General features: G+C 34.0%; 1 protein-coding gene across 3 annotated transcripts in view; it reads right to left on the bottom strand.

Moving 5' to 3' along the window:
• Positions 1 to 26,958, bottom strand: part of CWC22 (CWC22 spliceosome associated protein homolog) — a 62,390-nt gene that overhangs the window by 19,963 nt on the left and 15,469 nt on the right. For 2 of the 3 annotated variants that reach the window (XM_032637901.1, XM_032637900.1), the window contains exons 2-12: positions 21,124 to 21,263; positions 17,973 to 18,040; positions 16,515 to 16,625; positions 13,690 to 13,929; positions 9,501 to 9,629; positions 7,790 to 7,958; positions 7,352 to 7,405; positions 4,997 to 5,132; positions 4,700 to 4,906; positions 4,547 to 4,609; positions 276 to 380 (exon numbers count right to left, since the gene is read on the bottom strand). In XM_032637901.1, the coding sequence (XP_032493792.1) occupies positions 276 to 380; positions 4,547 to 4,609; positions 4,700 to 4,906; positions 4,997 to 5,132; positions 7,352 to 7,405; positions 7,790 to 7,958; positions 9,501 to 9,629; positions 13,690 to 13,929; positions 16,515 to 16,625; positions 17,973 to 18,040; positions 21,124 to 21,150 (1,309 nt within the window). In that variant the 5' untranslated portion in view covers positions 21,151 to 21,263. Of the gene's footprint in view, positions 1 to 275; positions 381 to 4,546; positions 4,610 to 4,699; positions 4,907 to 4,996; positions 5,133 to 7,351; positions 7,406 to 7,789; positions 7,959 to 9,500; positions 9,630 to 11,640; positions 11,694 to 13,689; positions 13,930 to 16,514; positions 16,626 to 17,972; positions 18,041 to 21,123; positions 21,264 to 26,958 lie in introns of those variants that run through there. The other variant, XM_032637902.1, reaches the window with a different exon arrangement.

Below are 26,958 nucleotides of genomic sequence, written 5' to 3'. Positions count from 1 at the left end.
AATGTCAAGTTAAAATTATGTTGATATTAAAAAATGAATTTCCTTGTTTAATACTTTCCGAGCAGGGTCTTCCAACCTTGCCAATACTGATACTTTGCTGTGGGGGGCAGTCTTATGACTCACAGGATGTTTCACAGCATCTCCAGCCTTCACCCATTAGATGCCAGCAGCATCGCTTGTAACCCTCCACAGGTTAAGAGACACTGTTTTAGAGGAGTACAGCAGACTACCTTGGGAGTATTTTACGGTTTCATTTGAATAAGCTATACTTTTACCTTCTTCATCTTCTTCTCCCTCTTCCTCCTCTTCTTCCTCCTCTTCTTCACTACTCCCAGCATCTTGGTCTGTGTTTGAGTCACTATCTCCTTCATCAAGAATTTCTAAAAGAAAAAAGTAGGTTTAGAAAATATGAATGAGCAAGGGATATAAATGCATCTCATTCCAAGAAGATAATTCTCAGTTCACTGCAACCCACAGTGGTGTAACAGTTTATCAACCAGTGAAGATGATCACACAGGCCGTATGTTATTGCCTGAGTGTTCAGAGAGCATTGTAACTAATTTGACTAGAGAAAGCCATATGTGTAATTCTTCTGCCAGATAGAAAGTGGCCATGAAACTAGCAAGGGATGAGAAGAACAAAGAAAAAGCAGATGAAGGTTTTCCAAAAGAGCAAGAGCACTGGAACAATAAATTAGGAAGAGAAGTTAGCATATCGGAGTCAAAATATTATTAGTTCATCATCAGAAAGAAGATAATTTATCATAAGAAGCTAAGGCTAGCTATAGAAAACAAGAATTTAGGCTAAGAATGTTTTTTGCAAGACAAAGAAGGGAGAAGAAAAAATTGTGTAATTTAGCATTCACTTTACATAAATAGTGGTGAGATTTTTATTAAAATATATACTTATTAAATAGAACATTACAATCCATAGACTTTGCATATGTACAATAGAAATGGAAGTTTAAAGGCCTTTAAGAAAAACTAGTAAGATGAGCACTTCATTGGAATATCATTTCTTAAAATACATGTCACATTAAGAACTGGGCGAAAACAGTGATGTAAATAAGAGACTACATAAGGCCTGTCATCATGTTAATAGTAATAAATGACAAAAACTAGAATCGTATTTTGCCCAATGGTATGTGCTCTATCTGTCTGACAAAGATTTTACAAACCTAGACAACAATTCACTTTTGCATTTTTATTATAATCAGACAGGACTTAATATAGTTTGGGGGTCAACTAAGTTTTAGGAAAATTCTAATTTCCTTTTATTTAACCAAGTAATATACATCAGGAGCCACATGTAATACTTAATGTTAGCAGAGAACTTCCTACTGTGAGAAACAAATCATTTTACAAAAATGGAGAGTTGTCATTCAGCCCTTAGCTGGCACACAAGTCTCCTTGAGAATACTTCTAACAAATTGTGACTTCAAGAAATGATCTTAAGTGTCTAGTTTATGACATAATGTGGCTTAGACAGACCTTTAAAAGAGGAAACTGTTTAGTATTCAATAGTAGGAAGACAGGCACTCCTGCTGTTTTCCCAAATGCTGTAAGACCTAAAACACAAGTACACCTGGGTCACTCTAAGGTGCTAATTACTAAAGCTGTGCCCACTTCCTGCTGCAGCCATTTTTTAATGCCAACTCTAGAACATTTTCTGAAAAGAATTAAGGTCAAATGGATTGTCTAGTCATTTACATCATCCTCTCCTTATCTCTTCACTTTAAGATCTACTTACTGAAATCACTTAGGCCATGACAACTGGATTTTATTAACTGAATAAAGCAGTGGTTTCCAAGCATGGTCTGTGAGTCCTGGGGGGAATCACTGAGACTTGTCAGGTAGTCTGTGAGGTCAAACTATTTTCATAATAATACCAAGATATTATCTGCCTTTCACTGTGCTGACATCTGAAATGATGATGCAAAAGCAAGAAGGGTTAAAACTTGCTGCATCTTGAGCAAAATCAAGGTATTGAACTGTACTAGCAGTCATTGTACTCTTTACTGCCACACTATTGAGGTGGGGGAAAAAAAACCACACACACACAGTTTCATTTAAGAATGCCCTTGAAGAAAAAATATAAAATTATTAATTTTGTTAAATCTTAGCCCTTGAGTCTTGGCATTTATAACAGTCTGAGTAAGAAAATATGGAGTTTATATATAGCACTTCTGTTAAAGACAAATGTACAACGGTGGTGGCTATCTCAAGGAAAAGCACTTGTGTGACTGAGTTGCAAGATGAATTAGCCATATTTTTCATTTTTACTTGAAAGAATGGCAGACAAACTAGAGTTGTTAGGTATTTACCAGACATTTTCTCAAATATAAACAAAGTGAGACTATCATTTCAAGGAAAATGAACACAGGTATTTTCAGGTATTTGCCACCATGATCAAATTAAGAGTTTTCAAGAGGAAATTAGAATTTTGGAAAACTTGTATCCATCCCTGTGAGCTTGATAGCTTCCCAATACTTAGACTTTTCTGATAAGATAGGTGGTAATATGAATAAATGTGATTTCTTGACATTGTATTAATGTGTCAATTTAATTTTGAAAATGTTAACAAGTTAATACTCGGAAGATGTGAATAATTCAGTGAATCAGTATTTTCCAAATGACCAATGCAACATGTTATGAAATCACGCATGAGTAAAAGATCCATTCAAAGTGACAGGCCAATGGATTTTAATGTTAACAAAGTATGAAAATTTGTGGATATTGTTTCAGGTTTCATAATGCAATTAAATCATTAAGAAGCTACTAAATATTAATTGCAATAGTATTAAACAGAAATATACACAATTATAATTCTGAAAAGGCTATTAAAATACTCCTCCCTTTCCAACGACGTATCTGTGGTTAGGCTAAATTTCCATCATATATTTCAATCAAAACAACCTACTGCAACAGACTGAAAGCAGAAACAATACGAGAATCCAACTGTTTCCTATTAGGCCAAACATTAAACTGCACAAAATATATAAAACATGCTATTCTTTTTCTTAAATTTCTTTTTGTAGTTATTTCCATAAAAACACGTAACATGCAAATATGTACTATGTTTATTATTTCGAAATCATCTAATATTTTTTATGTTATCAGTTTTAATTTCTAATAAGTAAATGTCAATAGATACAACTCACATAAACAAAAGCTCTTTGGAGTCCTCAACAATTTTGAAGAGTGTAAAGGGATCTTGAGACCACAGAGTTTAAGAAATGTTGTAATAAAGAAAAGTACAACTTTCTTGGCCAACTGCCAAGAGCCCAAAGAAATGGATGGGGAATTTCCAAGTTCAAAAAAAAATAAATAAATAAACAAAACCATACCAGGTATAATAAGAATTCCACAAAATCATTTGCCGTCTTTTAGGGAGACAGTAGAAAAAGAAGTTCATAAGAAAAGAAGAAAATGGGTTTAAGGGGTTTCTCCATGTTTGAAAACTAAATTTATTAGAGAAAAAGGAATCTGGCTGTTGCAGTGAAACCCCCCCTAGGAAAACAGCAACTAAAGAGAGAAACATATTTGCTGTACCAGATTTTTAGGATAACGTATAAAATTGGAAGCTTCTTACACCTTTGCCCTTCAACATTTTACTTCTAAGTGTGACTAAAGCATAGAACGCAGCAATGACAAGACTTCTACGTCTCTGCTCTCTCTTCCTAGGCAGCTTTCAGAGCTGCAAGTATTTGTCAGGTAAAATCACAACTCAAGGTAAAAGAACCGATGAAATTATTATATAATTATAATATATAAAATAATATATATAATTATGTAACAGAATATAATAGAATGATATAAGTAGCTCTGGATATTAGCTTTAGAAGAAAAATAATGACACACATGAAAAAAAAAACAAAAAAAAACCCCAGTACCAGCGTCTAAATACATGCTCTGTGGCAATATAAAACACTGTGTTTTATTTATCCTTACACAAACAAGTAACATTACATCAAACAAGCAATTTGTTCTAGGTGACTAAGCTAGTAATGGCAAAAACAAAATACAAACCAGTATCTGTACAAAGTTAGTGCTTATAATATACTAATGCTGTACAAATGATAAAATAATCAATTTATCCATTTATTAAGTATATTAAATACCAATACCATATCTAGCACTGTGACTGATTTTATCAGAAAAATATCAACCTGCCCTCAACAAATAATGAAGTATAGAACTTTATAATAAAGTACAGCACTGAATTGAATATTAAATTGGGTGGCAATTTAAGTTAAATAAAGGCCATTGGTAATACATGAATATTTCTTAAGAGGGATGAAGCTTAAGAGCTGCATAATTAAATAGAAAGAGGAAAGGGAAAATTAAATAATTTAGAATGAACTAATACCATGGATAAGCACTAGAGAGAAAAATAATGCATGGGCAAACAGTGAAGAGAATGGCTTCACAGAGCAAATATTTCAATAGGTGGCGGTCAGTGATCTATACCATTCTATCAGTACTATATAATTACATAAACTGCTTCTACTCATCCAAAGGAAATTATTTTGTAAAATTCTACATACCCTTCTTAATAGCTTTGTACTTCTCTTCATTCTCCATAAAATTAGGATCCATCTTGAAAACATCTCAAAAAAAAATTAAAAGTTAAGTTAGTGTTTATTTTCTGTATTTACATTTGTTTGTACTCCACTTCCCAACACCCACCCCTGACTTACTAAGAACATCTTCTGGATTATAGTCATCTTCCAGAGGGAGCATATGGGTGAACTGATCTTCTTCTTCCACTAAGTCAAGTCCTTCTAGAACAACAGGGTGGTCCTTGAATCCATCCTTCCTTACAGCAAACATCACTTCAATCATATACTGAACTCTTTTGTCAATTTCAGACTCATGGAGAATGTTTCGAAGACGTTCAAATATAGCTAAAGTTAAGCCGAAAGAAAACAAACTAAGCAATACATATTACAATACTCAAATAAAAGCTCAATATCAAATCAAGGATATATACTTACCATTGATTCCTCTTGGTGACACTTGTGTTAATTTGAGACCACATTCCTTAAGAAAACCAATAGCTACTTCAACACTATCATCTGTTGGTCTTTCCAGGAGCAAAGTGAGCATTTCTAAGCATAAAACTTCATGAGCCTTGAACAGAATGAAGACACATAGAATAGAGAAAATGCTTTTACATATATTAATCTACTACTGATGGTCATTTTAAAAATTAGTGAATCTAGCTTTTGCAGTGATAATATTGTACAGATGATGAGCAAAGATTTATAATGTACATAAAAATACTCCAAATATGGGATACAATTTTTCTTTCACTTCCATTATGCATCTGTTAAGAATTTTCTGATGATTTTTCCAAAAGTCTTAATTTACTACACTGAATACAATTATATGATTTATCTCCAGAAAATAGTCTTCTTATACTCTCTATATAGGAAATATATATTAGCTATAGGAAATGCCATAATTAACCTCAAAATATAAGTTAAAAAGTCATTTACTAATTTTTAATCTGAGATATTTTCATAATTACTATATGAAGAACAGTAACATGATTCTTTTTATATCCTTCTCCATGACCACAACTCTATATCCATTTCCTAATTCATTCTCTCAGCAACTGTTAGCAAACAGTTCTTAAGTTACATGAATACTAATTTTCTCAGAAAATACCTTTCCAGTAATTTATAGCATACAACAACAGTTTTGAATACTTCTATTTTTAATTAAATCAAACTCTACACTGGCCATGGTCAAAATTTAGAATTTTATAAACAATGCCAGGTAGAGAGGGAATAAAGGTCTACTGACAAACTTTGCTGTAAAAGAAAATGGACTTAGGAAGCATGTTCAAAAGACCATATATATGCCTTTTTAAAACTAGACTCTTATTTGAGATGGAGAGAAACAAAATCCAAATCTCAACACAGGAAAATATCCTCTTACATTTAGCACAACATCAAAATTACATACTGCTTTTATTTTGGAAAGGCAGGCGAGGCTGAAGTCTTACGTTAGGGACAGGAAAACATTGCCCAGTACCACAGTTTGGAAGATTTAAAATATTTATCATTTTAACTGGTTTATGTCAATGCCAAAAATATCTCCAATATAAGTGTAATATACATTCAAAAACTGAAACATAATATCTATGCTGTTACACATTATGAAATTAGGTTTACAGACATGTGAAATTAAGTTTCCATGGTCTTAAGTAGAAAATTATCACTGTAATAATATGACTAGGTTAAAATCTAAAAGGTTTCTTAAAGTGAATAGTGGAAAGAATTTCATATAGGAAAAAATTAAAATATTATTAAATGTTAGAGAAATAAGATTAAGTGTGACTTCAAAATTCTTCCTTATGTATAGATATAATTTTAAAAAAAACAGTATATATCTGAATGAAAACTGTGAGTATGAACAAGAGCAATTTTACTATTTTAACGTTTAAAATGGAGCTAAATCAAAACTCTCAAACAGTGGAAGAATACAAAATAAACACAAAAACTAAATAATAAAATGATAAATTTCTGCATTTAAAATAGATTAAAATTATTTAATCTACAATATTTTATAAACTGACTCTAAGAATATATGAATATATGCATATACTATGTAGTTATATATATGAATATACACATATACTATGCAGTTGTGGGAAACAGCATTCTTTTTAAAGAATATCAGCTATTAGGTTTTCATGAACACTTAGGTACAGGGAAAAGAAGAAATAGCAACTTTTTAAATAAAAACACATTACACGGGCTTCCCTGGTGGCACAGTGGACAAGAATCCGCCGGCCGATGCAGGGGACACAGGTTCAATCCCTGGTCCGGGAAGATCCCACATGCCACGGAGCAACTAAGCCAGTGCACCACAACTACTGAGCCTGCGCTCTAGAGCCCGTGAGCCACAACTACTGAAGCCCGTGCACCTACAGCCCGTGCTCCGCAACAAGAAAAGACACTGCAGTTGAGAAGCCCACGCACCACAACGAAGAGTAGCCTGCACTTGCTGCAACTAGAGAAAGCCCGCATGCAGCAACAAAGACCCAATGCAGCCAAAAATAAATAATAAGTAAAAAAAAAGAAAAACCCAACACATTACACTCTTTGAAGGAAAAATATGTAGTAACCATGTACAGTATTAAGAGTTAGATAAATTTGATAAAACACTTGTTCTGGGTTCCTCTTTATATTAAAAAATGCACTTATTATAGTTCTAAAATTAAAATATTCAACATACTTTTCCAAAGGACTATAAATCAAAACAAAGATGTCACTGAAGTGGCATCAAGCCTGTGGTCTAATGCCACTGAATGGAACCAAATTTTGAAATTAATTACTTACCACATTTTGGTTAATAAGATGTGCCACAAATTTTGAAGCTGTCAGACAAAGTGGCTGAAAAGAGAAAGTAGGGACAAAGTTAATCTATAAACTAAAACCAATTTTCATTTATCTACAGAGTCTACAGTTCACTTACATACTCTCCTTAAAATATGTAACACGCAAGGTAATTTTAACTTGTAAGAAAGTTATAAAATAAAAACTAATACATATGAAAAGGTGCCATTTCTGGATCAACAGTTATAATTCAACAGTTAACAGCCATCATTTTTGCTGCTCATTATCAGAGGCCAGGAATATTTACTAGAAAAAAGTTCTCATGAAACATGCAATTTTAAAAAGAATTTCTACATAGAAATCAACATTGCTCACTACAGTTGATACTGGTTTATTAGTCTGCCATGTGTAGCAGTCTACTTACAAGTCCATTATATATACCTTATCATTTCTCCGATAGCCTTTTCGAAAATTAAGAATTAACCTTTTGAGGATTAATTCTCCAATTTGTGGAAATTTTGAGTTGATAATTGCCACTAATGCTGCATAAACATGGGTGAAGATTGGAGAAGCACTCTGTGCTTGCAAAACAGATCTGGATAGCAGGCCTCTGATTAAAAGAGAAAAGAAAGGGAGTCAATAATAATCACCAGTTTAATTAGAAAGAAAAAAAACTCAGTTAAAATCCAGCTATACTACTCCTCTGTAAATCATCATAAAAGCTAAATCAGGACTAAATTTTCACCGCTCTTATCTAGGGGAAGAGTTTATCTTACTAATAAATAAAAACTGGTTTTGAGGAAACAATTTTCAACTTGTATATATATAAAATAGACAGATTTAATACAATATTGTTTTCAAAAATTTTTCTAAGTATAATTTCTCTTTTCTAGCTCCTGTTCATTACACCTAAACATGAATTTGAGTTTTTAACTTCTTGTATTAATTTGCTTAACTTTATCAAAAAAATAAAGGGAGAAAAACCTGCTTCAAAAGTACTGAACTTAAAGTAAAATTTCCACTATGGGCCCATCATTCGTATAAGTTAATTCTGGGATTAAAGACAAATCTGGGCGGTTTCCATCTTTAAAGATAGGTGTAAGTCTATTTTTCTTGAAAATAAAAGTGGAAATATGGAATTCTCCTAAGAGAGATAAAGACATAATCAAAGCACTGCAAAAATAACGCTAAATCAAGGACAGGAAAATAAAAGGTTCTACCTTCTAACTCATTTTGAAATGGGCATGTTTCTACATATATTTGATAAGAGGAGAGATACAAAGTGGGCTAAATGAAGAGTTATTTTTAGAAATGTAATGACAAATAATTATTGGATTGTCAAAATAACAAAAACAATGTCTTTATAGTTATCAGGTTTAGGTATGACATCTGAATCACTAGAGTAGAAAATGAGAAAAGAGAATTCAGCTTATAAACTGTAAGATCTTAATCTACCCTTCTCTGAGTCTGTTCTTTCTGAGTAAAATGTGAGAGCTCTTCCCTACCTTGGAGGACAGTGGCTGCCTCCTGGTCACCTTACTAACTCCCACAACCTGCTACACCTTACTTTATATCCCCAGTGTTTTGAGATGATGAATCAAGGTCCTATGAAATGACATAGGAAAACAGCCCTCAGATTTTAAAATAATAAATAGAATACAGAATATGTCTATTTCCTGACCCTTTAAAATATCACAACTACTTAAAAACCACACAGAAAATGGTTGTTATTCCCTTCTGCTTTTCTAAAATTTATTACTAATCTTCCTCATTTCGTTCACATTCCCACTTTGCTTTCATCAGAAATTAAACTGGTCTGAGGTAGCCCTTTACGTATATATAAAAAAATTAAATGTTTATTATTACTCATGAGCTTAAAATTATTGAAAGTATTCAGTAAACAAATATACGTGTAAAAATCATTATGTGACATCAAAGCTTCTTAAAAAGTAAAAATTCCACATAATCTCTAACAGTGGAGTATGTTATCTGTTAGTAGCTTACATTTTTACAGGAACTGCATTTTAAATATTCCTTGAAACTTCCTTTGAAATGAAGTAGCATAATAAATCAATGATTATTATTCATGTAGATATTATGTTCCTTTGAAAAAGTGCTATGAAATACTACAAATAAAATAGCTGATGCTTACCTTCCTCTAACTATATTTTCTTGAAGAAGTTCTTGAATAATAATTCCAATATTGGAAATGTTGACTTTGTTGATCAGACCATTGATGGACTTCTTTAGGGCTTCCCAGCTCATCCTCTGGTATGCTAAGCTAAAAAGAATTGATTTTAATAAAGAGGAAAACTTACTCAACAATTACAATACCAAGAGGTTATAATAACATAAAAAACTTAGCGTTCCTTTACTTTCAACATTTTCACAAAGTGACCCCAAAGTGCAGTAAAATATATGACCATGTAGATACACAGATTATATCCTAAACCGTATGTTACTCTCTGTACATGTGATACTCAGGTACAGACTAATTCCTTTTAATAACATAATAAAGTAATACAAGGATATGTAAGGATAACATTTTGTTCTTATGTCCATGAATATTGTAGTTTATAATACTTATTAGTTAGATTCAGTACATGCTTATTTTACATTATAACAATTTACTTAAACTTGTCTTCAAAGGAAATGTTTTAAAATAAAAGCAACTATTTCTTATTTTAAATTACAATATGAAATACCTAAATATAAGCCATGAAAAAGAAATTATTATTATGTCCCTTATCAAAAGCATGACAAGAAAACAAAATTAAGTGTTGTAAACCATAAAGAACTAGTATTAATTACAGAAAAAGGGAGAGTCATACGAAATCATGGGGCTGCAAGACCGTTCAAAGTATCTTAAAGAACATCTCTATATTTAGGCAGTACCCACAGGTTTATCAGCTGAATCTTAGATGGTTACACTGTTTTTTAACTTAGAGCTTAGGTAAATTATTTAGTCTAACTGGGTTTCTTTACAATGAACTTGGTAGTATCTAAGGTCTTTCAAAGCTCTAAAATTCTATGGTTTTTATAATTATTTGTCTGTGGAATATGATTTCAACTGAAGAAAGTCTTAACTTTTCTTTTTCCTTATACTTCTCTGGTAGTCTGGTGAAGGGAATGAACTTCTTAGAATAATATATATAAATACATAGGATTACAAAGGATACCAATCATATTGAAACAGAGTTTTCAAAGCATGAAAAGAACAGAAGTTTGATATAGTATTCTATGTGCTTCTTAACACATTAATAACAAGAAGTGGTGGTAGGCATGATAACTTCTTTAATTTGCAAGTAGCATAAACAGTATTTTGAGGTATTTGCAACTAATAGTCTATTAATATTATGGTCTGTTGCCTACATTCCTGATAGAAAGAAATGCTAAATTAGATCAATTTTAAAAGATGCAATTTTCTTCCCATTCACATTCATGGACTGTCTGAATTCTATCCATGGACCTCTTGAAAGTTTGTAGGTTAAGAATCCCTGTTCTGAACCCTCCTACATGCTGATGGGAATGTAAACTGGTACAGCCACTATGGAGAACAGTATGGAGGTTCCTTAAAAAACTAAAAACGGAGTTACCACATGATCCAGCAATCCCACTCCTGGACATATATACAAAAAAGATGAAAACTCTAATTCGAAAAGATACATGCACCCCAATGTTCATAGCAGCACTATTTACAATAGTCAAGACATGGAAGCAACCTAAGTGTCCATCCACAGATGAATGTATAAAAAAGATGTAGTATATCTATACCGTGGAATATTACTCAGCCATAAAAAAGAATGAAACATTGCCATTTGCAGCAACATGGATGGACCTAGAGATTATTATACTAAGTGAAATAAGTCAGACTGAGAAGGACAAATAAGATATTATTATCATAGTATCATAATATTATGATATCACTTATATGTGGAATCTAAAAAATAATGCAAATAAACTTATCTACAAAACAGAAACAGATTCACAGACATAGAAAACACACTTATGGTTACCAAGGGGAAGGCGGGAAACAGATAAATTAGGATTATGGGATTAACAGATACATACTACTGTATATTAAATAGATAACAAGGATTTACTGTATAGCACAGGGAACTATATTCACTAATTTGTAATATATAATGGAGAAGAATCTGAAAAAGAATATGTAACTGAATTGCTTTGCTGTATACCTGAAACTAACATAATTTATATTAATCAACCACACTTCAGATGATTTTTTAAAATGAGGATATCACTTCCTTGTATACTTAGTGATATTGACATGCCTGTTTTTATCTGTAATCTGTTCTTGCATCATTTCCATACTTCAATGGAAAAAAAGAAAAAAAAGAGAAAAAAAAGAATCCCTGTTCTGGAGTGGTATATACCAGGTATACCAAGGAGGGGTGGTGAGGAAGAGTATTTTATCACTGACATTGTCCTCAGCAGACACTGAAGATAAAAAGCAGACTGACTTGCAGTTAATTTCATTACTGTTGCTAAATTCTCTATAGATTACAGACTCCTTTACTGCCTGCATCCAAGGTGGAAGACTCCTCCGGCCCCCTAACCCCAACCGTTTAGTATGCTGCTGTCTAGAGTAATAACATCTATGGCTTAACAATTAGCCTGATCAATAAGATATTGCTGATACATAATCACAAACTCTCCTATTAAACTTTGGTCAACAGATGATAATCAAGTACACTTGTATTTCTTAATTAGGAAACCTACACTTAACCTGATTTCGTATCTACTGAAAGCAAAGACTACACTTCTACTTCTCCTGTCCCTTTTATAGCCTATAAGCAGAGTTCAACTGTATATAAAATTATCTTCCAAGAATCTGTTTAAAATTGCATATACTGTGGACTCTTCTCTGCCCACTTTATAAGGAAGCCAGACTTGGGGATTAACAACAATGTACCCGGTCTTTTACAATTAGGATTGCTTTGGACTGGATTTGGACTGGATTTGCACTTCTCACTAATGCCGTCACTACTGCCTCCAGTAAGAGCAGAATTCTGACATGATCATGAAGCTCCCACAAACCACAGAAAGCATTTCCCAATCCCTTCTCAACATACCACTCCAGGCATCACTACCAAGTGCCAGAATATGACGCATAGAGAAAAACTCACTTATTAGTTTTAAATTTAATGTCATTTAAATGTCTCCCTTCTAGCTCATAAATTTTTTAAACTTTATTTCAAATATTTATACTTTATTTTATATAAATGACATTTCTACTCCAAGCTAATTCTTGCAACAAATTTAGATTTCATTTATATAAGGTTCTCAAGTACTTTCAAGTTGCCATGAAAATACCCAAGAAAGATGTGGGAAGATTTTCTTGACTCACCTGGAATCTGTTTTTCTTAAAGCATAGCTATCTTCTATCCCAATCTTTTTCCTGACTACCTGGCAATTGAGTGATCACTTCAATCTTGGACCACAGTTTTCCCGGTTATCTCATTCCACTAGAGAAAAAGACCTTGAAAACTCAGCTGCACTTTCCTACATAGTTCCTCTTCATCCCAATTATTTTGCAAAGGGAAGAAAAGGTACTTAAAGGGTGAATGGTCATATATGAATTTTGATTGTTTGCCTTAGTGTAGCAAAAAACTATAGTCTAAGATGTTATGGTCTAAGAAAAGGAGGGAAAAGAGAAAACTGTCAATTGTTTCAGAGTTTAGTACAGGCAAACTACACCCATGAGCCAAATTTAGCCTACAGCCTGTTTTTTGCAAATAAAGCTTTATTGGAACAAAGCCATTCTCAATTGTTTACATATTTTATCTATGACTGTATTCACTACAATGGTGAAGAGGAGTAGCTATAACAGACAGAATAATGCACAAAGTCTAAAATATTTACTATCTGGCCTTATACACAAAGCCTAAAATACTTATTGATATTATCTGGCCTTTTATGGAAAAGTCTGCTGACTCCTGGTTTGGTACAACTGGAAAGATCCATTTTAGTTCTGAAATATCAATATTACTCTTGATTATCGACGAAGAATGGACATTACTAATAGGCATGCATGCAACTACAAAAGGAATAGCTTGAAACCAGGAAAGAAAAAAAAGATAAGCGATCTTTCCTCAAACTTTTCCATTCATTCATGCAAAAAGTAAAGAGCTTATGAGCTAGGGAAAATAGTAAGCAGAGCTCCAGTGGAGCTTCTGAAGGTAGGAAGGAAAGAAGTCTAATTTGAAGTCTCTATCATTGTGGACTCATGCAAATTCTCAGCAGCCAAGGTTAATTAGAGCACAGATGATTTTTTAAAATGAGGGTATCACTTCCTTGTATACTTAGTGATATTGACATGCCTGTTTTTATCTGTAATCTGTTCTTGCATCATCCTGAGCTTTGCAGGAGGAATATATGCTCCACCAGTGCGAGTAAGAAGAGGATCCAGCTCCTCTTTCTTCTTCTTTGCAGTAGGTTCATCCTGAACAGAGGAACTCTGGGTTACCAATGGTTCTGGGCTTCTTCTCCCAGGAGATGGAGATTTCCGGGACCTTTTCCGATCCACATCTCTTTCTCTGCGTTTTTCTCGGTCTCTACTTCTGTAATATATTTTTTTAATGGAGAAAAGACAATACAAATTACATTCTTAAATGAACTGCATACCAAATGAGTGAGACTATTTGGGGGCCACAAATTCAGACAAGGAAAAGTGGTTAAGGAAGTGCCTCACAGAGAAAATGTAACAAACTAGGTCATCAAGGCTTAACAGGATTTACATTGGGGGCAAGGTAGGAAGGTGGGAGGGGGAATGGAGGTTGGCATTCTGCAACTAGTAGAAGACAGAATAACTACTGAAAAGCTGAGCAAGGGTACTTGGGCCAGAATAAGTAGAAACAATAACGAATCATATATAACAGTAGTTGGAAAGGTAAGTTCAAGTCAGACTATGAAATCTTAAAAGACAAGCAAAGACTTTAGGTTGTTTATCCTGGAACTGATGAGGAATCTTTAATATTAGTTTCTGAGTGGAAGAGTGACGTGAAAATAGTGTTTTAAGATGACAAATTGGCCTGTGATGTACATGGTAAGTTGTATAAAGGAGAAACCAGAGTTTATCTCCAATAATGGCAATTTAGGAGTAAGAATGTTATAATAAACTGTAACATTTGAAATTGTTTCTTGATAGAACTCGTAATTTATTATAAATCTCAAAATATCAGAAGCTTCTGGTTGAGACAATGTGAAAAAATAAACCATTTTCTAGCACAATAACTTTTCCCTATTAATGCAGGTGACTATCCCTTTTTAAGTTAGCACTTTTAAAGTGATTAGGGTATTTAATGTTCCCAAACTATCAAGAATGAGCAAGAAATAATGCTTTGCCTTGCTTTTTGCTATCTTTCCCCAGAGAAGAGTTTGTCCACTTGGCTGTTTTTTACTTATACTGCCTGGAAACTCAGATTATTCTGCTCATGCTTTGTGCAACCATGAGTTATATGAATACAATAAATAAAAACAAGTTTCATATTATCACTGCATTACCAGGAAACCACTCAACAGATTTTAGCTAAATCTAGAGGGTATATTTGAGATTATATGTCTTAATAAATGGAGAGACAGAAGCAGTCACCTACTCAGGCAGCTGTGGAGGAACTCTTTAAAACCGAAGTATAAAGAGACCTGAGTGACTGCCCCATGAAGACAGAGTCTGTACCTACTAAGACAACGTGAACAGTGAGGGAAAAAAGTGGTTCCAAACAGAAACCCCAATTCGTCAAAGGCAGGTCCTCTGAAATCTAGCCAGAGATTTGTAATTGAGTTGCTTCTTACTGTACATGTAAAATGTTCCAAGAGAATAGCAACAGAAGGGATTTACTGACACTGGTTATGATTCTTCTGAGAAACGCCAGGTAAGACTCTCACTGGCTGGTAAAAGCATGTCCTTACATGATTATAGTGTTTGTTCCTTTAGAGTGCAGAAGTAATATTCTTCTGAGTCTAAACAGAAGTATTTCTCTTCAAGTGTTTTTGTACTACAGCCTTTATATTCTGCATAATACACAACCTGCTTTCTTCACAGTGTGACTGTGTGGATCAAGTGAGACTTTATATACATACAATGGACCAAACACAGAGTTAGAGTGAAGTAATACAGTTAGGGCATATGGAAATAAACATGGGTTTTGGAGCCAGAATTGAGCTCAAATCTCAGTGTCATCATCTACTAGATGGGTAATGGCAACCTCAGGTTAGTTAATCAGTTCAGACCCCAATCCCTTACATGTTAAATTGTGAGATACAGTACCTAGTGTGTAAGAGTTTTGACAGTATTTGAGAAGGTATAGGAATGCCTAGCTCACCAATTATGGTGGTAGTAGCTGCTCTTATTAAGGTGTCATTAGGGTAACAGCAGAAGAGCCTGGCTTTTGAGGTTAATCTGACATTTAAGGATTGGTTACATATTAGAAAGTAAGTAGTGAGAAGGAAATTTTGGCTGCAGATATCAAATAACGTGTTTGATATGTCCAAACTGGAGATATTATTTCTCTACTCCAAACTGCGGAGAAATTTGATCAAAAATTCTAGTGGGTTATAGTCTCAGTAGTCATGGAGTGGATAATGTGAGAGAGACATCAAAAAGGATATAGAACTAGGTGAACAATAAAACATGGTAGGCAAGTTTTTGAAACTGGATGACTAATAAGGTGGGAAATCAAGTTCTTCAAGACTCAAGTAAGAATAATTTACACTTAGATAAAAACTGCAGACTGGTAACTTCATTCTCAATGTCCCTCTGCCATTATGTAGGAAAGTAAATTAAGATCACTCTATGTCATATAATATAAATGGCTTTCATTCAGTAAACAATCTCAAAAACTCACATAAGCCAATTCCTCATGTAGTACAGTATAATGAATAAAAGCTTGGGCTCTAGTCAGACAGACCAGGACTTGCCACTGACACACTTCTAAAACACAAACAAATGACTTAACTTCTCTAAGTCTCATTTTCTTCATCTATAAGAGACATATATTTACTGCAATTAGGAGTTAATTCACATTAAGTCCTTGTTAGAAAGCTTAGCTCCTAAAAACATCCATTTAATACTAGCCACGATTATTATTAAGCATAAAGAAAATTTAAACAAATATATGTTTCTACAGTTAAAATATCCCATACTAACCGTGACTCCATGCTATCATCATAAGAACGTCCTCTTCTTGAATGCTCGTAGTCTGACCTGCTGTAATCAAAGTAATCTCTATCCCGAGGGGATCTTTCTTGTTCCGTGTATCTAACACATAAAAGAAGAAAACCAAAGTTTTAAGTTGAAAATAATGATGTTATACTTAGGAAGATCATATATTGGTAATGGCAACATAACTCTATGACTGAACAAAGTCTTATCAAGTGGATTTTAACAAACAGCTTATTTTGTTGACACCTATTCATTTAGTCATGATTATAAAGGCTTTCAAGCTGGTGTGCAACAAAACAACTCCTGGAATTCACTTAACCAAACAGGATACCCTGATTTGTACTGTCCTTAGTAAAAGATATATATCTGCATATCATATATAGTTTAACATGAAAAAGGCTATCCTCCAAATGATTCCTTTTGCTGAGTCGGCTCATTTTACCAAAGTACTGAACAAATGACATTAGTGTCATTGGTTGGCCTCCATAAAGACCAGTTTAACTCTACTCCAAAACACTATTTTTATCAGCTGCTATTCTTGAAGTTATATTATTAGATATCTGTGAGAATGGATTGAAATTATTAGCAAACAGGGATAGACAGTATAAATCTGCTATTTGAATCTTAGAAGTAATAAAATCAGAGAACCTTAAGAGAAGTTAAATACATACACAGATGATAAATAGACACAGTAACATAATCCATGTTTTATATACATATCTACAATTAGTTTATACACACACACGTACATGTGTGTACGTCTGTAGAGAGATTTAAAAATATATATAGAGAGAGAGGAGGTGATCGTAGATGCATACCACAGTGATTAACGTGATGCCCATAAAGCAAAGGTTTTTAGAGACAGCAGAGTGGAATATGAACAAAGTACATAGGGAATAAGAAATTAGACAAATGAAACAAAGGTTAGAGGATGCTTCTCCTTTCACAAGTTATTTTTAATGGTTATAGCTTACTAAGTGAAATAACTAAAGTCCTACTATGAATGCATGATGAACATTAATGGTAATATTTCTGGATCTTTGATCTTAACATAATTATGGTAAGATATATATAAAAACATTTTGAAAACTTATATAAAGAGCTATGTAAATATAAAGGATAGTATTAACAGTAAAAGCACTTCAAAATAATGTGATTTCAACTCACCTTTCCATTTTATAAACTTTCATTCTATTTAGTATCTGAGATATTAAAATTATTCCCTTTCACCTAAAAAATTTCATAAAATCTAGAATTATTTACTAGAAATTCCTAGAACAGCCATTCAAGGATGATCTGTTCTCAAGCTCACTCAATAATATTGCCTGTAAAACCATCAAAAAGAAGTTGCTTACCCTAAAATTAGAAATCTAAGAGCTAGATAATTTCTTAAACTCATTATAAAAAATTTAAATGGTATTTGGAACACATAAAACTGTTTACCTGTCTTCTGGAGAGGAGGTCCTCTGATATGAATTATAGTTTTCCCTTCTGTCATGACTAGAAGAATGCTTTCAAAGGAACAAAAGAGGGGAAGGGGGCATTTAAAAATTCTGTTAAAAAACATATAGACAATGACAAATGTATCTTGGAAAGTTGGAAGTGCTTTAAAAAATTATTTCAAAATATTTTTTTAACCATAAGAATAATTTGTATTACCTAAATAGTATATAAGATAAAACAAAATTTTCAGGTCATCCAAGGTAAATGTTTGTGGTTTTCACTATAGATCAAATACTGTTTTTAACAAAAAAACTCAAGTTAGAAGAAAATTCTCTAATTTTTGATGGCACTTAGTTAATATTTTATTCCTATGTAATAATATATAAATTTACAGAACATAATTTTTTTATTAATTTATTTTATTTATTTTTGGCTGCGTTGGGTCTTCGTTGCTATGCATGGGGCTTTTCTCTAGTTGCGGCCAGAGGGGGCTACTCTGTTGTGGTGCGCAGGCTTCTCACTGTGGTGGCTTCTCTTGTTGCGGAGCACAGGCTCTAGGTGCGCAGGCTTCAGTAGCTGTGGCTCACAGGCTCTAGAATGCAGGTTCAGTAGTTGTGGCACACGGGCTTAGTTGCTCCACGGCATGTGGGATCTTCGCGGACCAGGGCTTGAACCCGTGTCCCCTGCATTGGCAGGCAGATTCTTAACCACTGCGCCACCAGGGAAGCCCCTAGAACATCATTTTTATAAAGGCCTTTCCTGGTGAAAACCAAGACCAAAGCTTTCCTTTGGTGAAAAACACGACCAAGGGCCAGAGATTTTCTAGCAAGAGCTCACTTCTGTAGTTATGCCCAAGTCTTTTATAACACTGAACTTACTTTCTTATCTCCATTAGCTTACAGAAACCACAACATTAGTCCAGGTTACTAACTCTGGATAAAATAAATAGCTAGAAGAAACTGACTCCAATGTATTTATGAAAATTCATTTTTGTTTTCAGCAAACAATATTTGAGTATCTGATATGGCATGTATGGTAATATGGTAGGCTGTAAGGATTTAAAAAATATGACTTGTAAAATATAGCTCCTAAGCCAAATCCTTTGAAAAATAATAGACATACAAATAAGTAACTTCAATTTAACATGAGATTGAAGATATGTCACACTGAGACAGAGATATGAACCATCCAGTTTAAGAACATATCCTAATTTAAAAGTCCAAATATAGTTAAGAAGCCAAAATATTTATCTCTATAAATAGGTAAATTTTTTAAACCATTGGTATAAAAACATTCATATTGACAAGCTTATTTTTAAGAATTAAAGTAATTTTAATTAACTGAACTGTAAGAAAGGAAAAACAGTATGTTTTCAAAGTATCTTAATCTTGAAATCTAAGAAAAAATAATTCAAATAATGACTAACTTGTTCCACATACTTACATGCTTCCCTCCTTAATGGCAAAAAAATACATTTAAAAATTGAAAATTATACTGCAAAGAAACGTAAGCAAGCTCCAACTTCCTCTTATGTTATGACTATCTAATTACCAGCAGTGTGAGTATAACATTATCACAAGTAAATTGCCAATACAATCTTCTTAAGTATTGAATTTTTTGAATAGCATACACTAATTAGACTAATGCATGTTGGTGAATAAACATGTGATCAAATTTATAATTTAAAGAAGTCAGTCTGGCTGTATTTCACACTGAATGCAAACATCTTAAAATCCTGTTTCTAATGTGTATAACTTTTAAAAATTATTTCACTGGGCAGCATTAAATTAAGTAGAACTGTTCAATATATATGATATAGGTTTTCATAACACTTGACATCTAGATTCTAAACCAAATATAGAGCACAAGATTCATTCAATTCATGGTAATGCTAAACACAATATTTACTTATTTATTATAAGACACAGCCCTTCCTGTCTAGACACTCTGGGGGATACAAAAGATAGGAAAAACCTTCAAGAAACTTAAGATCTTATGGGAGAGAGATGGTTATAAAGATTTCTACAATTAAACACATCAGAGTATATATGAGAGAGACAGAGAAGGGGGAGGAGAAGGGGAAGGAGGGAAGGGAGGGGAGAGAGAAAGAACAATAAAATTGCACTGTCTACTTTTTCTTTTACAAGGTATGACAATTATTTTGACTACATTAGGGAGCAGGCCTCAATTCTGTGCTAATGATTTTTAACACGTCTACACAGTATCTGTTGTGGGTAAGAGGGAGAAACCAAAAATACCGAGATCGTGAATCAGGATTTTGTAAATATGATCAAGTTAACAAATGACTGGCACACTAGTCAGTGCTAACAGGAGATCTTGAGTAGGAACAAGCACTGTGGTACAGAGTACTGAGGGTGACAGTGAGTAAAGGGGAACCTGAACTGGGCTTCAGTAGGTTTTACTAAGTGCAAAACAATTTCGAAGTGTGATCCAAATAATAATAACCTAATTTCCCTATTTCCCTTGTCACAGAGTTTAGATTCTAAGAGCAGTAGTTGAAAGTAACATATTGTTGAGATTACCTTTAAAAATTCTCTAAATTGTTCATTCAGCGAAGCAAATATGGTACACAGTGCAGTCACCTGTAGTCTCTGACGATGTAGAGAGCAATATGAGGAGGTGAGTGGAGCAGACAGCCTGTGTTCAGAGGCTCTGAGCATCCATTAGGCTCAGGGACCAAGTCTTCAAGAGCCAGAGGGAGGAGGGGCTGGAAGAGTTAGGGAGCTTGCTTCCAGCTGGCCAAGGAAGCTACGGGAAGGCTCAATAGAAAAATAAGGGATCCTCAGCTAAAGCCTCCTGAACCTTAGAGATGAGGTCTCAGAATATCAAGAGAGGATCTGAGCCTTTGAGAAGAATGGTGGAATTTCTCGCTGTTTATTTTTCTTTTGCATGTGTTCACTCACATGCACTTTCTTGATTAACACACACACACACACCCTGTATGTTCTCTCAACTGCCCACCTGCACATCTGGCCAAGTATCTACATTTGAAATTGTGTTAAGTTAAATGTGCGTATGACGCAATTCTACTGTCTGGTTCTAATGTCCTAATTATATAAATGCATTTTGGTTTAAGGGTAGATAATTGACTACAAGCTTATGTTCTTTATTATAAGTTTCAAACACTTACCTTTATTTGTGCCACGCTACTTTTCATTTTCTGTTGCCAGTTGATCTGATATGTCAAAGACTCCTTAAGCTGGTCCAAATAACAAGTACCGAACGGTATGAATTCCTTGACAGTTTAGTTTTACTGTCTGCAAATGACACCTATAAAATATGCCAAAGAAACCTTTGTTAACACTTATAAAATGTGTGTAAAATAACAACATATTATTTCCACACAATGGACATTTGACTACCTTATTTTTCTTAATAGGCAAAGATATAATCAATAATTAAATGTAAGTTCAAAAACTCTTTAAATAGTTCCATATAACAATGTATAAAAAACATGTATTAGTAGAAAAGACTCGGAACAAAAGAGCAATAATAACAAAGGCTTATTAAACACCATAAAGTATTCTAATACAAAACATCCAATGTTCCGATTTAAACTAAGAATGAAATAGCCAGTGTTCTTGTAGTAATGATCATTCAGAAATATACACCACATGGAAATATAAGGTGCTAAACCAGAATAATCAAGTCTTAATAATGATCTATTAAAGGCACAGGGCCTCAGATACGTGCACATATGAGAACTAATATTTGGTCACAATAAACCTAGTCATCAATGTTAGATGCTAAATAAAATGCCTTTCAGTAGCCATCTATTAAGTAAAATTTAGTAATTTTGAAAAATGCTGAACTGATAGTTATGTTCGCACACAACTGCCATTCAAGTATTTTACTGGAATTGCATATCTAAATAGTTTATAGTTTATGGTATGGTATAAGGTAACGAAATCACAAAAGTAAAATGAAACATAAAAAAATTTAAAAATTAAAAGAAGTAGAGAATATAGAGAAAAAACTGTGCTCAGTATCAAAATAACCAAATACAATTAAGAAAATTTCTAATTTGAATGTGAGAAAGGATGTTACAGATTATCTGGTCCAATTCCTTCTTTTTAAGGATAAGAACACTGATGGTCAGATAAATCATTTCAATGTCCTAAGCTATAATCATGTCCTAAGCTATAAAACAAGCTAGTGGTGGACTAGAAACCTAGCTTAAGGACACCCAATTAAGTATTCTTTTCACTGGACCACAAACACAAATAATCTAGATACTATAAAGTGATACAGAGTTGCTATCATTTAATGCAGATGGGGATGTACACAAATCACTAAGTCAAGAAAAATTTCCATTACAATGGTTAGCATGCTATCTAGGTTAGTAAAAATAATATACACCAGATTAATTTGTCAGTCTATAAAATATAACTGCAATCTAAAGCACATCATTGCTCAGCGGCTCCCAAAGTGGAGAGAGCCAAAGAAAGGAAGCCCCACGGGCTAGATATACTCTCCCAAATTTCTGACCACCGCTGAACCAATACATGTACTAAATAGTGTCCTACTCAGGATCACAGGACTGAACTGAGATGTGAACAACTGCTTAAGAGACAGAATTTGCAATTTAAGCCTAATCAAATTAATTGCCTGAAGGGTCACTATTCCTCAGAGGAATGCACCAGAATCCAAAGCCTTAACATAATAGTAAAATGTCCAGGATACAATTAAAAAATAACTCAAGTTATCAGAAAACTGTGGCCCAATCTTAAGAAAAAAGACAATCAAAGGAAACCTACAATGAGACACCAACCCAAATGCTGAAACTAGTATACGAGGTTTTTAAAGCATACTCAAAAGTGCAAAGGAAAACATGCTTGCAAGGAATAAAAATATAGAAAATTTCAGGAAGAGGAAAAAAACCAAAAACCCAAAACAAAAAATGAACCAAACTGAAATCCTAGAACTAAAAAATATATGAAGCAAAAAATTCAAAATGGAGACAAAGGAAAGTCAGTAAGCTTGATGTAAGATCATTAGAAATTATCCAATCTAAAGAACAGATAAAGAAATTTAATGAACAGTATCAGGGACATGTGGGACAATTATGGGGAGGGGGAAGGGTGAGTTTTGACAGGGCGAGAGAGAGTCATGGACATATACACACTAACAAACGTAGTAAGGTAGATAGCTAGGGGGAAGCAGCCGCAAGGCACAGGGATATTAGCTCGGGGCTTTGGGACCGCCTGGAGGGGTGGGAGGGGGAGAGTGGGATGGAGGGAGACGCAAGAGGGAAGACACATGGGAGCACATGTATATGTATAGCTGATTCACTTTGTTATAAATCAGAAACTAACACACCATTGTAAAGCAATTATACCCCAATAAAGATGTTAAAAAAAAAAAGGCCTAGTGCATGTGTAATTAAAGTCCAAGAAGGAAAGAGAGAAAGAATGGGATAGAAAAAATATTTCAGGAAATTACAGCCAAAATTTCTCCAAATTTGGTGAAAGGCACAAATTTACAGATTCACAAAGCTTGGAGAATCCCCGGCAGGATACACATAAAGAAAACCACACTTATACACATAGTCATATATAGTAGTCAGTAGTTAGCCACAATGCAAATTTGCAACAGGGGAGAAAAAAGAACCAAAACTTCCAAGGCCCTGACTTTTTTCTTAAAGTACTTAATAAGGAAAATTTGTATTTTTTATTTACATTTTATATTTTTGTACATATTGTTGGGGGTCAGCCATTTTTAATGATCTCAGATGACCAAACCAGCCTTCCGAGCATTCTCTGTCCTACTTCTCACTTTACTTGTGGTGTGATTATGTTCATTATAATCTCAAAGGAGAAAAAAAACCTTGTAAAAAAAACCAAAAACCACCGCAACAAAAAGTCTTATTCCGAGCATTCCAGTAACCTTTTTGTGTATGTACTTAGCTGTACTGTAAGAAGTTGGTTTGTATGAGACGGTTAAAAAGGCCAAAGATAAAAGGTTTCTTTTTTTTCCTTTTTTCCCCATCTATGAAGTTGCTATTTATTTATTTTTGGCCTGTTTGATATATGTGTGAAACAATGTTGCTGAAAATCAAAGATAAAGAGAAAATCCTGAAAGCAGCAAGAGGAAAAAAACAACACATTATGTAAAAGGAAATCATTCAAATTACTGATGACTTCTTATCAGGAACTAAGGCGACCAGAAGACAGCAGAATAACTTTTTTTTTTTTTTTTTTTCCCAGTATGCGGGCCTCTCACTGTTGTGGCCTCTCCCGTTGTGGAGCACAGGCTCCAGGCGCGCAGGCTCAGCGGCCATGGCTCACGGGCCTAGCTGCTCTGCAGCATGTGGGATCTTCCCAGACCGGGGCACGAACCCGTGTCCCCTGCATCAGCAGGCGGACTCTCAACCACTGCGCCACCAGGGAAGCCCCCAGAATAATTTTTAAAGTGCTGAAAGAGTAAGAAACTAAATTAACCTAGAATTCCAGCAAAAATAATCTTAAGAATGAAGATGAAATAAAAACATTTACTGATTGAACAAAGCAAACAAAAACAACGAAGAGAAACCAAGAGAATGTATCACCAGCAGACCTGCACTATAAGAAATGCTAAAGGAAGCTCCTCAGGCTTATTGGAAATGATAGGAGATGGAAGTCTGGATTTTCAAAAAGGAATGAGTAACACTGGAAATGGTAACTTTCTCGAGAAATATAAATGACAACTTTTTCCCTTATCTAAAATACACAGGTTTGTTTTAAAGCAAAAACTACAATGTCTTGAGAGGGCATAGTGTATGCAGATGGGATATATATGGACTAAAATGGACCTACATGAGGCAAGGTTTCTGCATTTTTTTCTGAAGCAGAACAATATGAACTCTAAGAGGCCTGTGAAAAGTTAAGGTTATATAGTGTGTTCTCTAGAGCAATGACCAAAAAAATAACATAAATAAAAATAGCTAAAAACTCTACAGACAAGTTAAAATGGAATTAAAAAAAATATTTAACTTATAAAGGCAGGAGAGAAGGAACAGAAGAACAAAAATCAAAGGGGACAAAATGAAATAAAATAAGATGGCAAACCTAAATCTAACTCTATTAATTATATCAAATATTAATGCACAAACATTTTAAATTAAAAAACAGAAGCTACTCCTCCCTCACCTCAGGTGATACAACCCTGAAGGCACCTTGTCTTGGATGGATTTTACGTCCCAGTTGCCTCAAGATGACTTACACAATGTGTATGTGCCAGACACAAATCACATGATTCTTTTCAAAGATCCTGTTTTTATGGCTATAAATGTATAGAGCTATAAAACTCAAAATTTTACTCAACTAACTTGCTCAAAGGCAATGGTATTTTTGTTTTTTACTTCTACTAGCACAATTGTTATAGTCTAGCATATCCTTATCACCTACTATTATTTATATATATACTTGTTCAACAACAACAAATATTTATTGCACTTGTATTATTTTGTCAGGCATTTTTCTAGGAACTGGGTAGACAGCAATGAACAACCATAACAAAATCCCCTGCCCATATGGAGCTTATGTTCTGCTTATAAAAAGTAAATCTATAATGATAAGCAAAGCACTAAGCTACTAATAAAGCAAAGTGGCTGGTTGGGCTTTTTTCACACACACCAGTTTCAGATCATTACTTAATATTGTAAAACCAGATCCCTAAGTCACTATGTTAAAAATAATTTGAAGTAAGAAAACTTGCATGATCAGAAAATTACGCGTACATCTACTGGGGCCCACCTGACTTACCACAGCAGAAGATACGTATGTGGGGGTGGGGGGAATACCTAGGCATGCTGGTTTTATGAAAGCATCCCCAAGGTAATTCCAACATTCAACTCTTCCTCAAGACTGCTCAGTTTTCCAATTCTGGATGAGAAACTGGTTCTCAATTTGTCTTAAACCATGAGCCACTTAAGGTAAAATACAGAGACTCCACAGCTTACCTACTTTATAATGAAGAACTTAGTCATAAATCATTTGGAAAGGGAAACATAAATTCCAAATATTAATCCTTAACTCACTGGTAAGAAGCACATACATGCATGTAAAAAAAAAATCAGTATCAGTGCTTTTTAAATCTGAGAAATTCTGGGCACAATTTATAGGGAGAAAATTCTCACTCATAATGCACTGACGACCACAGCGCAGGTTTTCTGGAGCTTAAGATATCAGTCATGGGACTTGCCTGGTGGCGCAGTGGTTAAGAATCTGCCTGCCAACACAGGGGACATGCGTTAGATCCCTGTTCTGGGAAGATCCCACATGCCTCAGAGCTACTAAGCCCGTGTGCCACAACTACTGAGCCTGTGCTCTAGAGCCCATGAGCCACAACTACTGAGCCCACGTGCTGCAACTACTGAGCCTGCGTGCCTAGAGCCCGTGCTCTGCAACAAGAGAAGCCACCGCAATGAGAAGCCTGTGCACCGCAACAAAGAGTAGCCCCCGCTTGCCACAACTAGAGAAAGCTTCGCCACAACCAGAGAAAGCCGATGCGCAGCAACGAAAACCTAATGCAGCCCTTAAAAAAAAAAAAAAAAAAAAAAAAATCAGCCATGATAATTAAAGTAACACTATCTACTATAACACGATCACAAACACAAATTTAAGCACTGAAATGCAGTCATCCAGATGATTAAATGTTCATAAAACACTTTTATTATCCTTAAAATGAAAACAAAACATGAAAAATTGAGAGAGGAAAAAACCTGCATTGAGTTCAGTCTTCCTATATATACGAGATATGTATCTGATAACAATAAATGTTTCAATGAACTTCTCAAGTTAAAAAAAATTCATATACATAGACTGAAATAAATTCTATAAATTTTATTTTGCCTGTAGGTTTAAATATGCTTATTAACTGGTGAGATCTGGAACATACTTTATGTAAAAATTAAGTCTAGAGAACTCTCAATGTCCTTACTATCCATAATTTGTTCTTACTCCCAGGATGATACTGTATTATACCT

Source organism: Phocoena sinus, chromosome 7 (assembly GCF_008692025.1).
Source record: "Phocoena sinus isolate mPhoSin1 chromosome 7, mPhoSin1.pri, whole genome shotgun sequence".
Classification (NCBI taxonomy): Eukaryota; Metazoa; Chordata; class Mammalia; order Artiodactyla; family Phocoenidae; genus Phocoena; species Phocoena sinus.
This window is presented reverse-complemented; position numbering and strand designations above follow the sequence as displayed.